The sequence below is a fragment of the Salmo trutta genome, chromosome 28, assembly GCF_901001165.1.
Source record: "Salmo trutta chromosome 28, fSalTru1.1, whole genome shotgun sequence".
In the NCBI taxonomy this organism is placed as follows: Eukaryota; Metazoa; Chordata; class Actinopteri; order Salmoniformes; family Salmonidae; genus Salmo; species Salmo trutta.
The window spans coordinates 9,356,541-9,372,614 of record NC_042984.1 but is presented as its reverse complement, the minus strand read 5'-3'; the positions used below and the strand labels follow the sequence as shown (position 1 = coordinate 9,372,614).

Sequence of the window (16,074 nt, the reverse complement as noted above, 5' to 3'; positions counted from 1 at the left end):
TTAAAGTTATCTAACACTCTTAGATAACTTTACCTGTCTTTTTAACCTCCCTCTTAGAGAGAGTTTAAAGTTATCTAACACTCTTAGATAACTTTCTGGATACCACATTCACTCACAGTAAAGAAGGCATCAATCTAGCAGTACGAAACATCAACTATATATTCAGGCAAACGGCAAAAGAAGCACAATTGAAATTGATAAAAAACAAAACTAAAAAAATCACAGATGACAACTGGTTTGATGCAGATTGTAAAATTATAAGGAAAAAACTTAGAACACTATCCAACCAAAAGCACAGAGACCCAAATAATGGTGAATTACGCCTTCATTACTGTGAGACTTTAAAACTCTATAAACGTACACTCAGAACCAAAAAAGCACAGTACAACAGCAAGCAGCTGACACTAATTGAGGAGTCCATAAACACAAACAACTTTTGGCAAAATTGGAAAAAACTAAAAAAATCTAAACAAGAGGAATTAGCAATACAAAATGGTGACATATGGACAACCCATTTCAAAACACTCTACAACACCGTTCAAATTGACACAAACGCAGAACAACGCCAAATCCATGAGAAGTTGAATGGATTAGAAAAAGCTATAAAGGACAATCAAAACCCATTGGACTCCCCAATTACTGACCAGGAGCTCTATAAGAAACTTCAGGCTCTCAAATTTAAAAAAGCCTGCGGACCTGATGGCATCCTAAATGAGATGCTCAAACTCACTAGTGCAAAATTTCAATTGGCTATATTAAAATTGTTTAATTTGATCCTGAGTGTAGGTTATTTCCCTGACATCTGGAATCAAGGACTCATAACCCCAATCTTTAAGAATGGAGACAAATTTGACCCTAACAATTACAGAGGCATTTGTGTGAACAGTAACCTGGGGAAGGTTTTCTGTAGTATCATCAATGTAAGAGTTCTAAACTTCCTTAATAAGCACAATGTCTTGAGTAAAAGCCAAATTGGATTTATACCAAAACATCGCACAACTGATCATATTTACACCTTACACACCCTGATAGATAAACATGTCCACCAAAATAATACCAAAATATACACTTGCTTTATCGACTTCCAAAAAGCATTTGATTCTATTTGGCATACAGGACTGTTCTACAAAGTTATTGAAAGTGGTGTAGGGGGTAAAACATATGACATAATTAAATCAATGTATACTGGCAATACGTGCAGCATTAAAATTGGTAAGAAAAGGACAGAATTCTTTAACCAGGGGCGGGGCCTTCGTCAGGGTTGCAATCTGAGCCCTGCACTCTTCAATATTTACATTAACGAATTGGCCACTATTCTAGAAAAATCCTCAGCCCCTGGTGTTAGTCTCCACAATTCAGAAGTTAAATGCCTACTCTTCGCAGATGACCTATGCCTGCTGTCACCCACAGCACCTGGCCTACAGCAGAGCCTGGACCTGCTAGAGCAGTACTGCCAGACCTGGGCCCTGGCAGTAAACCCCAAAAAGACTAAAATAATGATTTTCCAGAGAAGATCCAGATCTCAGGGAATTAGACCAAAGTTCTCAATTGGTACAAAATATATAGAGTACTGTACACACTACAATTACTTAGGTTTAAAAATAAGCTCAACTGGACACCTTAATGAGGCAGTGAATGAACTGAGAGAGAAAGCACGCAGGGCATTCTACGCCATTAAAAAGCTAATTCAAATTGAAATACCTATTAAAATTTGGCTAAAACTAATTGAATATGTCATTGAACCAATTGCACTTTATGGCAGCGAGGTGTGGGGTCCACTTGCAAAACAAGATTTCATCAAATGGGACAAACACCCCATTGAAACCCTACATGCAGAGTTCTGTAAGATTCTCCTACGTGTCCAGAGGAAAACTACAAACAATGCATGCAGGGCAGAATTAGGCCAATATCCACTAATAATAAAAACTCAAAAAAGAGCAATTAATTTTTGGAAACATCTAAAATAGTGACCCCCTCTCATATCATTACCAAGCCCTGCAATGCCAAGAGCTGAGCAAAGAAAAGAGTCCCCTCATCCAGCTGGTCCTGGGGCTGAGTTCACAAACCTGTTCTACTAACACACTGAAGCCTCAGGACCAGAACATCCAATCAATCAGAATAAACCAAATTACAACACAGTCAAAACAAAACTACATTGCTTATTGGGAAACACAAGCACAAACACAAAGCAAAATGCAGTGCTATCTGGCCCTAAATCGACAGTACACTATGGCTAAATATTTGACCATGGTTACTGATCAAAACCTTAGAAAAACCTTGACAAAGTACAGGCTCAGTGAGCAAAGCCTTGCCATTGAGAAGGGTAGACACAGGAAAACCTGGCTCCCTGTAGAGGAAAGGCTGTGCAACCACTGCACAACAGCAGAACCTGAGACGGAGCTGCATTTCCTGACAAAATGTCAAAAATATAAAACAATTAGAGAGTGTCATTTCCCCAAATTTGAAATCCTTATTCAAGGTTTTAAAGACCTCTCTGATGAGGATAGGCTACCCATCCTGTTGGTGGAGGACGCAGAGAGCTGTGGGTTGGCAGTGCACTACATTGCTGCCTGCCATAAGTTGAGGGACAGTGTCTGACAGACCAATAAACCTGCACATGTCCTCAACTGTATGATTATTGTTATTGTTGAATGTATGGTTATATTGACCGTTGGTTATTGTTGTTACTGTTGTCCCGTTGACAATTTTTGATTCTCATTTTTATTTATTTTTTATATTGTAAATATCCAAAGTAAGCTTTGGCAATATGTACATTGTTACGTCATGCCAATAAAGCGAATTGAATTGAATTGAATTGAATTGAGAGGATGTGGCAGGAGAGAAAGGTTGAGGTAGAGGAGAGGGACAGTTGTAGAGAGAGGGAGAGTGGAACGTTTTACTAGAGTGCTGTCTGGTTGTCTTTCTATGTTGTTCTTTCAAACTGGTTTCATGTTAGCAGCAGAACCGTACATCCTTTAAGACATGGTTCTTGTTCCCGCAAGTTACATGTTCTCAGTTTTCCAAGCCCAACTTGCAGCCAGGACACAGGATACCCTATTGCACAAGATGTTGAAAATAGCTATTTTGGGGTTGAAAAGATGTTGAAAATATGTTTTTCAAACAATTCTGCTCACTTGGTAAGATCTGCTATAATTCTTGAAGATTTTTTTTTTTACAGAATATAGCAGTGGTGTTTACATGAAATTGACTGAAACAAGCTCTCTGATGTAGTCATGTGTCTCGTTTCAGCACATTGTCTGTTGACCCGTGACCTATTCTAGCATCTGTATGACAAGAAGAGGTTTGAGGCCCACACACTTTCTTAGAGATGCACACAAGAACACTAGTTATATTTGGCCCACACACTCAAACACACCCCTACCCAAGGCTTCTGTCACTTCCCTCTGTACACAATGAGATGTACAAGCCCTTGCCCTTTCCTGTGGCCAAACAAACAGGCGCAACAGGGTTGGGGAGTGGAAACGCTGGGACACACTGGCCGGCAGTGAGCTCAGCCATTACGAAAGCATGACTGTGGTCTTCGACCCTGCCTCAGCCCCACCACCGCTACTGCAGCGCTTCCACTTCCTCAGAGGTCAAGATCTGGAGCCCACTGCACATGGGAAATGGTGTGTGTGTGTGTGTGTGTGTGTGTGTGTGTGTGTGTGTGTGTGTGTGTCTGTGTGTGCGTGTGTGCGTGTGTGCGTGTGTGCGTGTGTGCGTGTGTGCGTGTGTGCGTGTGTGTGTGCCTGTGTGTGCGTGTGTGCGTGTGTGCGTGCGTGCGTGCGTGCGTGCGCGTGCCAGACAGCAAAGGCTGTAGTGATGTCAAAGCAAAAGTTTGTAATGCATGGTTTTAACCAGGCTATTAGTTGTACTTTGTAGCCCTTTGTCTGTTTATGTGAATCAGTGTGCGTATGACCTCGTTGGTGCACTTATGATCATGTGCACATGCTCCCAGGCTACAACTGTGCCATTGTGTGAGTGACACCAAGGAGAACTATATATTAGCAAGATAAATGCAGCATCCTCAGACGTCCCACCAAACGCCTCTGAGAGTGTTGGGACTTGCATACCATACTTCCCTGGTTATGGTATTTCTACTGTAATCTACGTTCAGGTGGATCATATCTTCATTGGACGACAGGGCTCTCTTATCTGGCTTTAGATGTGTTTTCTCTCTCTCTCTTTATCTCTCCGTCCGTCTGAGTGAGGGAGCATTTCCTCCGGCCCATCTTCCCCGGTGGCCTCGCCAGCCCCACCACTCCCTTCCCTCTTTCCTGGAGGAAAATACAACAACAAAAAACAGCTGGCGGGAAGCAAGACTTAGCGGATAGCTTCAGAATGCTATGTGTATGTTTGACTGTGTGTTTGGTTTAATATTGTTTCTCGTTTGAAAAATGGTCTGTTGTTATGTTTCAGGTGACCACAGCTTGCATCCCAGCTCTCCCGTCTGATCTGGTAAGTTGACCACTCGTTCTCTCTCTCTCTCTCTCTCACTCACTCACTCACTCACTCACTCACTCACTCACTCACTCACTCACTCACTCACTCACTCACTCACTCACTCACTCTCTCACACTCTCTCTCTCTCACTCACTCACTCACTCCCTTTCTCTCTCTCTCTCTCTCTCTCTCTCTCTCTCTCTCTCTCTCTCTCTCACACTCTCTCGCTCTCACTCTCTCTCACTCACTCCCTCTCTCACTCTCTCTTTCTCTCTGTCTCTTGCTCTCTCTCTCACTCACTCCCTCTCTCACTCTCTCTCACTCACTCCCTCTCTCACTCTCTCTTTCTCTCTCTCTCTGTCTCTCTTGCTCTCTCTCTCTTTTATAGTCCACTTCATTCCTTCAATTAATGTTTGAAATAAACCAGCTGTAACCATCCCTAAATCTGCAGTGCTGTTGGAAAATGGCAGAAGCTTCTCTTTTCTTTGGCTTGTAGAGTGGGCTTGGTTTGTTCTAGTATGAGGAGAGGGTTTTCTAGAAGTAGTTTCTTTGGCTTGTAGAGTGGGCTTGGTTTGTTCTAGTATGAGGAGAGGGTTTTCTAGAAGTAGTTTCTTTGGCTTGTAGAGTGGGCTTGGTTTGTTCTAGTATGAGGAGAGGGTTTTCTAGAAGTAGTTTCTTTGGCTTGTAGAGTGGGCTTGGTTTGTTCTAGTATGAGGAGAGGGTTTTCTAGAAGTAGTTTCTTTGGCTTGTAGAGTGGGCTTGGTTTGTTCTAGTATGAGGAGAGGGTTTTCTAGAAGTAGTTTCTTTGGCTTGTAGAGTGGGCTTGGTTTGTTCTAGTATGAGGAGAGGGTTTTCTAGAAGTAGTTTCTTTGGCTTGTAGAGTGGGCTTGGTTTGTTCTAGTATGAGGAGAGGGTTTTCTAGAAGTAGTTTCTTTGGCTTGTAGAGTGGGCTTGGTTTGTTCTAGTATGAGGAGAGGGTTTTCTAGAAGTAGATTGTAACAGGAAGTTGTATAGGTGGGCCATCAGGAAAGAAGCCTGTTTGTTGCATTACCATATGTCTCTCCTTGTTGCATTACCTAATGTCTCTCCCTGTTGCATTACCTAATGTCTCTCCTTGTTGCATTACCGTATGTCTCTCCTTGTTGCATTACCGTATGTCTCTCCTTGTTGCATTACCTAATGTCTCTCCTTGTTGCATTACCTAATGTCTCTCCCTGTTGCATTACCTAATGTCTCTCCTTGTTGCATTACCATATGTCTCTCCTTGTTGCATTACCATATGTCTCTCCTTGTTGCATTACCTAATGTCTCTCCTTGTTGCATTACCTAATGTCTCTCCTTGTTGCATTACCTAATGTCTCTCCTTGTTGCATTACCTAATGTCTCTCCTTGTTGCATTACCTAATGTCTCTCCTTGTTGCATTACCTAATGTCTCTCCTTGTTGCATTACCTAATGTCTCTCCTTGTTGCATTACCTAATGTCTCTCCTTGTTGCATTACCTAATGTCTCTCCTTGTTGCATTACCTAATGTCTCTCCTTGTTGCATTACCGTATGTCTCTCCTTGTTGCATTACCGTATGTCGGTTCTTGTTGCCTACAGCAGCGCAAAGGAACTGCTCCATCCCGACACATCCAACACCTGGTAAGAGTGTTCTTTCTTCCTCTCCACAAATGAATGCTGATGCTGTTTCTCTTATCGGTGTCAGAAATGGTGGTCATTTAATTTCTCTCTGTCTTCAGGGCTCCACAAGGTCTTTGACTTACAACAAACAGAGGAACACCCTCTCCAGGTAACTCAGCTCTCTATCATACCCTATTTCAATTAATCATTTCCTCGAAGAGGAGGATGAGGAGGAGGGGGAGGATGAGAAGGAGGATTTAATGGAGCATTATGATGAGGAGGGGGAAGAGGAGGAGGACGGGGAGGGAGGAGGAGGGGGAGGATGAGGAGGAGGAGGATGAGGAGGAGGATGAGGAGGATGTACTGGAGCATTATGATGAGGAGGGGGAAGAGAAGGAGGACGGGGAGGGAGGAGGAGGGGGAGGATGAGGAGGAGGAGGATGTACTGGAGCATTATGATGATGAGGAGGATGTACTGGAGTATTATGATGAGGAGGGTGAAGAGAAGGAGGACGGGGAGGGAGGAGGAGGGGGAGGATGAGGAGGATGAGGAGGAGGAGGATGTACTGGCGCATTATGATGAGGAGGGGGAAGAGGAGGAGGAGGGGGAGGGAGGAGCAGGTGGAGGATGAGGAGGATGTACTGGAGCATTATGATGAGGAGGAGGATGTACTGGAGTATTATGATGAGGAGGGGATGTACTGGAGTATTATGATGAGGAGGGGATGTACTGGAGTATTATGATGAGGGGATGTACTGGAGTATTATGATGAGGAGGGGATGTACTAGAGTATTATGATGAGGAGGAGGATGTACTGGAGTATTATGATGAGGAGGGGATGTACTGAAGCATTATGATGAGGAGGGGATGTACTGGAGCATTATGATGAGGAGGAGGAGGAAGAGGAGGGAGATGATGTGGTACTGTAGCATTATGATGAGGAGGAGGAGGAAGAGGAGGGAGATGATGATGTACTGGAGCATTATGATGAGGAGGAGGAGGAAGAGGAGGGAGATGATGATGTACTGTAGCATTATGATGAGGAGGAGGAGGAAGAGGAGGGAGATGATGATGTACTGTAGCATTATGATGAGGAGGAGGAGGAAGAGGAGGGAGATGATGTGGTACTGTAGCATTATGATGAGGAGGAGGAGGAAGAGGAGGGAGATGATGATGTACTGTAGCATTATGATGAGGAGGAGGAGGAGGAAGAGGAGGGAGATGATGATGTACTGTAGCATTATGATGAGGAGGAGGAGGAAGAGGAGGGAGATGATGATGTACTGTAGCATTATGATGAGGAGGAGGAGGAAGAGGAGGGAGATGATGATGTACTGTAGCATTATGATGAGGAGGAGGAGGAGGAAGAGGAGGGAGATGATGTGGTACTGTAGCATTATGATGAGGAGGAGGAGGAAGAGGAGGGAGGTGATGATGTACTGTAGCATTATGATGAGGAGGAGGAGGAAGAGGAGGGAGATGATGTGGTACTGTAGCATTATGAGGAGGAGGAGGAGGAAGAGGAGGGAGATGATGTGGTACTGTAGCATTATGATGAGGAGGAGGAGGAAGAGGAGGGAGATGATGATGTACTGTAGCATTATGATGAGGAGGAGGATGTACTCCTACTCCTCTTTATTCTCCCCGCTCTCGCTCTCGCTCTCTCTCTCTCTGTTTCTATGTTCTCACTCCTCCTTTTATCCCTCTCATTCTCCACCTCCTGCCATTTTCCACCTCATCTCATTCTCCACATCTCATTCTCCACCTCATCTTTCTCCTCATCTCATTCTCCACCTCCTGCCATTCTCCACCTCCTGCCATTCTCCACCTCCTGCCATTCTCCACCTCATCTCATTCTCCACCTCATCTCATTCTCCACCTCATCTCATTCTCCACCTCATCTCATTCATCTCATTCTCCACCTCATCTCATTCATCTCATTCTCCACCTCCTGCCATTCTCCACCTCCTGCCATTCTCCACCTCCTGCCATTCTCCACCTCATCTCATTCTCCACCTCATCTCATTCATCTCATTCTCCACCTCATCTCATTCATCTCATTCTCCACCTCATCTCATTCTCCACCTCATCTCATTCATCTCATTCTCCACCTCCTGCCATTCTCCACCTCATCTCATTCTCCACCTCATCTCATTCTCCAACTGCGCTACCTCCTGGTCTTTCTGTGGTGCATTACATCTTTTTCAGAGTTTCTCTCTCTCTCTCTTCAAATCAGTCGTGACCCCTAGTTTGGTGAACGCTGGGTTAATTAATATAAGGGAGGCTGAAAATGTACGTTTTCAGGGTTGTTTTAGAGCTCAAAGCAGTAACAGAACATAAATCTATAGACCACAGCATAAATCCCAGCAATCTCCCTGATTAGGAGTATCAGTGTGGACCGTGTGATGGAGAGAGTCATGGAGCGTCATTATGACTTTGACCTGACCTACATCACCGAGGGGATCATCTCCGTGTTCTTCCCCCCTCTGCTGGACGAGCAGCGCTACCGTCTCAACCTCAAGGAGGTGACCGCCATGCTCAGGTCCAAGCACCAGGACAAGTTCCTGGTGAGTACAGTACTTCCTGCCACTGATGTAGACATTGGCTAGCTTCCAATATCCACACTACCAGCATAGCACTAAAGATGAAGAAATGCATTGGGCATGCATTCTAAGTGGTATGCTGGTATGGATATTGGAAAGTAGCCATACACTCAGTGATGCTTTCATATGGGGTTTTATATGTGTTACTTGCTGGCGGGGGCGTCATGCACCACACAAAAATCTGAGGGCACAAAGTACGTGAGGATGGCTTCGGGGTGGTCCGGCGGCGGGCTAGGGACCCCCTTTTCAAAAGTTTGAGAATTTTTCAAACAATTGAAACAACCTTTTCCTGCAATCTAAAGCCATAATCATAATGTTTAATTGTATGCCGAAGAAACATCTATCTAAGCATCTCTCTTGAGCTGTCTGTATCCTCTTGTTTTTTTTAAAGAAACTAAATATGCTTCTCTGCATCCCTGCTAAAATCTGGATAAAACATTGAATGTTAGTCTTATTCAGTACATTTAGTAATTGCTTGCTTTTCTAAAGTATACCAACCTTGCCAGCAGACATGCCAGCTAAGATAGTTAGACAAGCTAGCTACTCTAACTTGATTGATAGCCTTAAATGGATTCTTGGTAGCTAATTGGGAGATTCGGAACCTAGCTGGGTTAGCTAAAGACAACTTAATAAAATGGCTAGGTTGCTAGTAGTACTACAGAGAAACAACAACAAAATAAACCAAAAATATGATTATTTTATAGATATACCATTTTTTTTTTAAATTACAAGAAATCTCAGGGGGCACGTGCCCCTGTGCCCCCTACGGGCATGACGCCTCTGCTTGCTGGGCTGGTTGTACACACATCATTCATTTGAATATCCATTTTCCTTTCAGCTCTTTAACCTCTCTGAACGTCACCATGACATCACCCGCATGAATCCAAAGGTATAATTTTTTATTTTCTGTATCAATACTGTATCAGTTTCTGAGGCTAAGTATATTAATGTACTTTTCCTCACTATTTTCCCATGTGGTCCAGGTCCTTGACTTCGGCTGGCCTGACTTCCATGCCCCTCCCCTGGACAAGATCTGTGCCATGTGTAAGGCCATGGAGACGTGGCTGACCTCCGACCCCCAGCATGTGGTGGTCCTGCACTGCAAGGTCAGGGTTCAGGCCTGCTTCTGACTAGGTTTTAAAGGGTTGTTTTGTTGTTTTAGGGGCTTTTAGGGACTGCTGGCTTCACATAGAGGACTCACGTATTTCACTCACAGAGGCTCTTTGATCAGTGCAATATGTAATCGTTGTATCATTTCACTGTGAAATGTTGAAATTGCTATGAGATCTTGTAGGGGTAGTGACGTTCATGTCTTTAAAACAATAATAATCAGTTAAGTCCTCAAGCCCGGGGCTAAAAACCGTTGGGACTTCATGTTCTTTTGGCACTGATCTTTTTCCTTCAGGGCAACAAGGGCAAAACAGGAGTGATTATTGCAGCCTACATGCACTACAGCAAGATCTCTGCAGGGTGAGTGTCCTGTCCTGCATCCAAAGCCACAGTTTCCACACTGAGCATGGTTTAGGGCTGTAGTAGTGGAAACTGGCTTGTTCTTTGGCTCAAGCCAGCTGCATTCATGTACTCCTGGCTCTTAGAGAGCCTGGTCTTAAGTCCATAATGGGAAAATTATGTAAATGTTATAGAATTCTCTATGTGAAGTATGTATTCTTGTTGTGCGGTGTGTCGCTTTAATTCTGTTTTTTTTTGTGTTTAAGCAGGGCAGACCAGGCCCTCAGCACCCTGGCCATGAGGAAGTTCTGCGAGGATAAGGTATCTTCCTCCCTCCAACCGTCCCAAAACAGGTAAGCACCATCTATCTACATGTTGTCTATATCACTAACCAACAAGTGCTGTAAATGTCTGTATGTCTCTCTCGCTCTTTCCCTCTTCCTTCCCATCCCTCTCTCTCAGGTAGACACTGAGTATACAAAAAATTTAAAACACGTGCTCTTTCCATGACATAGACGGACCAGGTGAATCCAGCTGAAAGCTGTGATCCGTTGTTGATGTGACTTGCTAAATCCACTTCAATCAGTGTAAATGAAGAGGAGGAGACGGGTTAAAGAAGGATTTCTAAACCTTGAGACAATTGAGACATGGATTGTGTATTTGTGCCATTCAGAGGGTGAATGGGCAAGACAGAAGATTTAAGTGCCTTTTAACGGGGTATGGTAGTAGGTGCCTGGCATACCGGTTTATGTCAACAACCTCAACGCTGCTGGATTTTTCATGCTCAACAGTTTCCTGTGGGTATCAAGAATGGTCCACCACCCAAAGGACTTCCAGCCAACTTGACACAACTGTTGCAAGCATTGGGAGTCAAACATGGGCCAACATCCCTGTGGAACGCTTTTGACACCTTGTAGAGTCCATGCCCAACGAATTGAGGCTGTTCTGAGGGCAAAAGGGGAGGTGTTCCTGTTTGGTATACTCAGTGTATATATTACTTCATGCATCCTTTTCACCTACATTCAGTGTTGTTTTATTTGATTTGATGTTGTCTTTGTGATGTATGCTTACTAATCACCCACCCCTCCCTCCCTCTCTCTCTCGCTCTCTCTCTCTCACGCTGCCCTTCCTCCCTCCATCCCTCCCTCTCTATCTCTCCCTCTTCCCCCTCTCTCTCTCTCACTCTCTCTCTCACGCTGCCCTCCCTCCCTCCATCCATCCCTCCATCCCTCCCTCTCTATCTCTCTCTCCCTCTTCCCCCTCTCTCTCTCTCTCGCTCTCTCTCTCACGCTGCCCTCTCTCTATCCCTCCCTCCCCCTCTCTCTCTCCCTCTTCCCCCTCTCTCTCTCTTGCTCTCTCTCTCACGCTGCCCTCCCTCCATCCCTCCCTCCCCCTCTCTCGCTCCCTCTTCCCCCTCTCTCTCTCGCGCTCTCTCTCTCACGCTTCCCTCCCTCCCTCCACCCCTCCCCCTCTATCTCTCCCTCTTCCCCCCCTCTCTCTCTCACTCTCTCTCTCACGCTGCCCTCCCTCCCTCCATCCCTCACTCCCCCTCTCTCTCTCCCTCCCTCTTCCCTCTCTCTCTCGCTCTCGCTCTCTCTCTCATGCTGCCCTCCCTCCCTCCATCCCTCCCTCTCTCTCTCCCTCTTCTCCCTCTCTGTCTCGCTCTCTCTCTTATGCTTCCCTCCCTCCATCCCTCCCTCCCCCTCTCTCTCTCCCTCTTCCCCCTCTCTCTCTCACGCTGCCCTCCCTCCCTGCACCCCTCCCTCCCCCTCTATCTCTCCCTCTTCCCCCTCTCTCTCTCTCGCTCTCTCTCTCACGCTGCCCTCCCTCCCTCCATCCCTCCCTCCCCCTCTCTCTCTCCCTCTTCCCCCCCTCTCTCTCTCTCGCTCTCTCTCTCTCTCTCACCCTGCCCTCCCTCCCTCCATCCTTCCCCCTCTCTCTCTCCCTCTTCCCCCTCTCTCTCTCTCGCTCTCTCTCTCACGCTGTCCTCCCTCCCTCCATCCCTCCCTCTCTATCTCTCTATCTCTCTCAGGTATATCTACTACTTTGGGGGGCTCCTCTCTGGGGCGATCAAGATGAACAGCAGTCCGCTATTCCTCCACCAGGTCCTCATCCCCACGCTTCCTAACTTCCAGGGCAAAGGAGGTGAGGCCGTGCGAGGGGCATCACACACTTGTTTCCCCTGACTGACAGTTGGCTCCTCCCATCCTCAGATTAGACCACTACACTCGGGTGCTGAGTCTGTCTCAGTCTGTCTTTACAGTAGAGACCGTGGTGTGTGTGTGTGTGTGTGTGTGTGTGTGTGTGTGTGTGTGTGTGTGTGTGTGTGTGTGTGTGTGTGTGTGTGTGTGTGTGTGTGTGTGTGTGTGTGTGTGTGTGTGTGTGTGTGTGCTAGTGCGTGCATGTGCCAGGTGTGTGTGTGTCTGTGAAGGCCTGTCTGTGCAGATGTCTCTGAGATATGGCCCTGCGAATGATAGCAGTGTTTTCAGATGGTCAAATTGACCCTCCACCTACACACTGGGCTGTTTATCTTGAATTGTTTGACGGATAGGGACAGAGACAGTCAGCACATTCCACTGTGTAACACTGAACACCGCCTCTCTTTATCGTTGCCCAGGTTACTTCCCCTTCCTGAAGCTTTACCAGTCCATGCAGCTGGTCTACACCTCAGGGATATAGTGAGTCTGCATCACTTCATGTCCTACAGTATTATCAACCAACACCACTGACAGAAAAGACAAATCTCTAACTGGGACAAGATGTGACTTTAGGCCTACTTGTCCTTGTGTGTGTCTATTTGTATTCATATGTTGTGTGTTGTCTGTCCACAGTGACGTGCAGGGTTCTGTGGGCAGAAGACTGTGTGTGACCATTGAGCCTGCACTGCTGCTGAAGGGAGACATCATGGTGAGTGAGAACATCTGTCTGGCCATTAGACTAGTCCACTTTCTTTCTCAAGTGAAGTCACCGCCTTGCCACTGGCAGTCCATCAAGTAGGATTCTCCTCTCCTTCTTCTCACTCATCTGTTGTTCTGTTCCCTCTCTACCTCTCTGTCTCTCCCTGCAGGTGAAGTGTTACCACAGACGGGCCCAGGGTGCAGAGAGGGACACAGTGTTCAGACTGCAGTTCCACACCTGCACCATCCACGGGGCCCAGCTATGGTTCGGCAAGGGGGAGCTGGATGAGGCCTGTACTGGTAGGAACTAGTGTGGTTCTGGGGAGGGGGCAGGGGGCAGGGAGAGGAAAGGTTCTCTCTGTTCAGGGCCTGAGGTATCTGTTTTGTTAGGTCGCTGTGGAACAATAAAGCTTGTTTATTCACCATGGTGGTTAAGGGAAGTGCTCAGTAGAAATGTCTGTATGCAGCAGATGTGTCAAAATGAATCAATCCCTCAACAACACAGTATGTGTGGTGGTCCATTGCCTCATTGTATATTGAACACGATCATTTCCTAATTCCGCTAATGTGATTACGTTCTGTGAAATGTTAAATTACTCCCAGCTGAAAAGTTGTGCCCTGTACTGAAAAAGCACCAGGGGATTATGTGGCAGTAATGATCCCAATCGGATAATTACTGACAGAGCTTAAAGGAAAACAGTCAAATGTATTTTCTCAGATGAACGATTTCCCTCGGATGCCACTGTGGAGTTTGTCTTCTCCTCTGGACCAGAGAAAATGAAAGGTTTGTTTGAACTATGCATTTACAGTGTAACAGTGCCAGGGAACACAATAACAAGTTTGTATTGATGTGCTTGATCACGTGTCTAATAACATGAACTCTCTCCTCAGGGCGTGAGTACCAGAGAAATGACCCTGCTGTCACAGTGGACTACAACACAGCTGATCCAGTGGTGCGCTGGGACTCCTATGAGAACTTCAACCAGCGCTATCAAGGCAGCCTCGATGGTACAGTACAGAGCAGTACAGAGGACCAGTGAGACACTCTCAATAATACATTCAGCCTGCAGTTAATACTGTGCTGATGATACTGTACTCTGAAGCTATGTTAAACCTCTGCTCTCTCTCCCCCTCTCAGACATAGCCCACACCAGGGGTCCAGTGGATGGAAGTCTATACGCCCAGATAAAGAAGCCTCTCTCAGCCCCAGGCTCTGGCTCCCTGACCTCCACCAATGGCAGTCCAGCAGGCACCAGCGAGGAGAGGCCCAGTCAGAGCCAGCTGCTCTCTCCCAGCTCTGACTCTCTCACTCACTCCGGCCACTGGTCTGCCCTCCCAGAGCGTCCAGAGGAGTCCCGAGGGCTCCCGCCACCCACCCGGCAGGAGAGAGAGGACCTGGACCGACTGCTGGGGGGCATTGATGGGGAGGGGGACGGCCTGGACAGAGAGAGGGAGACTGCCATCCTGGACGATGGGGACTCGTCCTCGCCGTCTGAGCATACAGGCACCCTGAGGCTGGACCGCTCCTGTTCTTGCCGGGTGGGCTACCACTCCCAGCGCTGTGCCGAGCCCGGCTGTGACCGACTCCACCTCATGTCCAGCGGCTACTGCCGGGACAGAGCGCCGGGCACCAACGGCCACCCTGGGTCACCGCCCTTGACTAACCCTGCCACCGTCCCCTCACACATGGACCTGTGTCAGCACTACAGCCCACACCCTCACCCCCATCAGGCCCTGCCTCCCCCTGACCTGGTATGGAACCGCCAGCAGGGCCCTCCACACTACCTGCACCGTGAGGGACCCTCTCGTCACCCCTCTCTGTGCCCCTATCCATCCCAGGACCTGACCTCTCACCCCCTCACCCTTCATCCCGGGCGCCTGCTCTGTAGAAGTGATGACTATGGTCCATACCACCACCCTCCCTCACACACCCACCATCACCCTCACCACCCCAAGTCCTCCGGGTCCTACCAAGATATGCTGCTGCTGGACGGCCTGCCGCCCCCTAGCTGCCCCTGCCGGGACTGCCTCATCAGGAGGGAGGATTCAGCCTTCCACGGCCTGCGGCTGGAGCGAGGAGAGAGCTTCCACTGGGACAGAGAGGCAGAACTACAGCATCGGGAAGCAGGGCTAAGGAGAGTAAGGGAGTCTGAGCTGCCTAGAGGGGCAGAGATGCACTGGGAGAGGGAGGCAGCAGGACTAAGAAGAGGCAGGGAGATGTCTCTGCACTGGGAGAGAGACAGGGAGGCAGAGCTCCAATGGGAGAGGGAGAGAAAGGCCGACTATTGGCACCGGAGGGCCTACAGGCTTCAGGACCACGAGCTACCTGCCTTCACCTTTGACCCCCTGCTGTCCGGCCACCCTGCGTACCCGGAGGCGTCTCGCTCCCACGCCCACCTGGACCTGAAGTACAGCAACAGCAGCAGCAGTGGCTACCAGACCCCGCACCAGGTCTGCCACTGCTCCCCCTACCAGCCCTCCCCATCTGAGAGCAGGGGTTATGCCTCAGGCTACCAGTCTGAGTCCACCTCCCCTCTGCCCCCTCCCTCCACCCTGTCAGGCCCCTGCAGCCACACCAGAGGGCCAGCAGACCACCACCCCGAAGCCCACCCTCAGCAGTACCCATCCGAGAGCCAGACAGGTGAGACAACCCCCACTGGTTTATTTATTAGCGACAACTTATAAGATGATTTCAAGAAATACATTTAAACCAATGTAGGAAATCATTATTCAACTGTCAGTTCTGTCACATAAAGTCATTCTCTCTGTTCGCTGTCTTCCATAAGATGGAAGGGGGATGAGTGAGAACGTGAGTTGGCGGGACCACATCTCCCAGGGTTCCTTCAAGAGGATGCATCCTTCAAGAGATGTCCCGTGTTCCACGCCTTCTGACCTCTCTAGGCCGCCCACCCCTGTTCTCACCAGCAGCCCTCTGTGCACACAAGAAAGGTGCCTATTCTGTGGTCTTCTTTTTAACATCTGCAAAAGTCACATATCAGAAATAAAACATTCCAACATTACATGTAAGAATATATTGCATACCTCTTTAATATGACTT

The 16,074-nt window shown here is 47.5% G+C and overlaps 1 protein-coding gene across 1 annotated transcript in view; it reads left to right on the top strand.

Moving 5' to 3' along the window:
* The window catches only part of LOC115165413 (tensin-2), a gene marked incomplete in the record, with an annotated part of 48,424 nt that overhangs the window by 25,337 nt on the left and 7,013 nt on the right, over positions 1-16,074 (top strand). Inside the window, 13 exon segments of the mRNA XM_029718497.1 lie at positions 8,497-8,634; positions 9,509-9,559; positions 9,654-9,776; positions 10,076-10,140; positions 10,389-10,472; positions 12,152-12,264; positions 12,737-12,797; positions 12,951-13,026; positions 13,187-13,316; positions 13,735-13,800; positions 13,908-14,024; positions 14,155-15,657; positions 15,803-15,965. Coding sequence (XP_029574357.1) covers positions 8,497-8,634; positions 9,509-9,559; positions 9,654-9,776; positions 10,076-10,140; positions 10,389-10,472; positions 12,152-12,264; positions 12,737-12,797; positions 12,951-13,026; positions 13,187-13,316; positions 13,735-13,800; positions 13,908-14,024; positions 14,155-15,657; positions 15,803-15,965 — 2,690 coding nt within the window.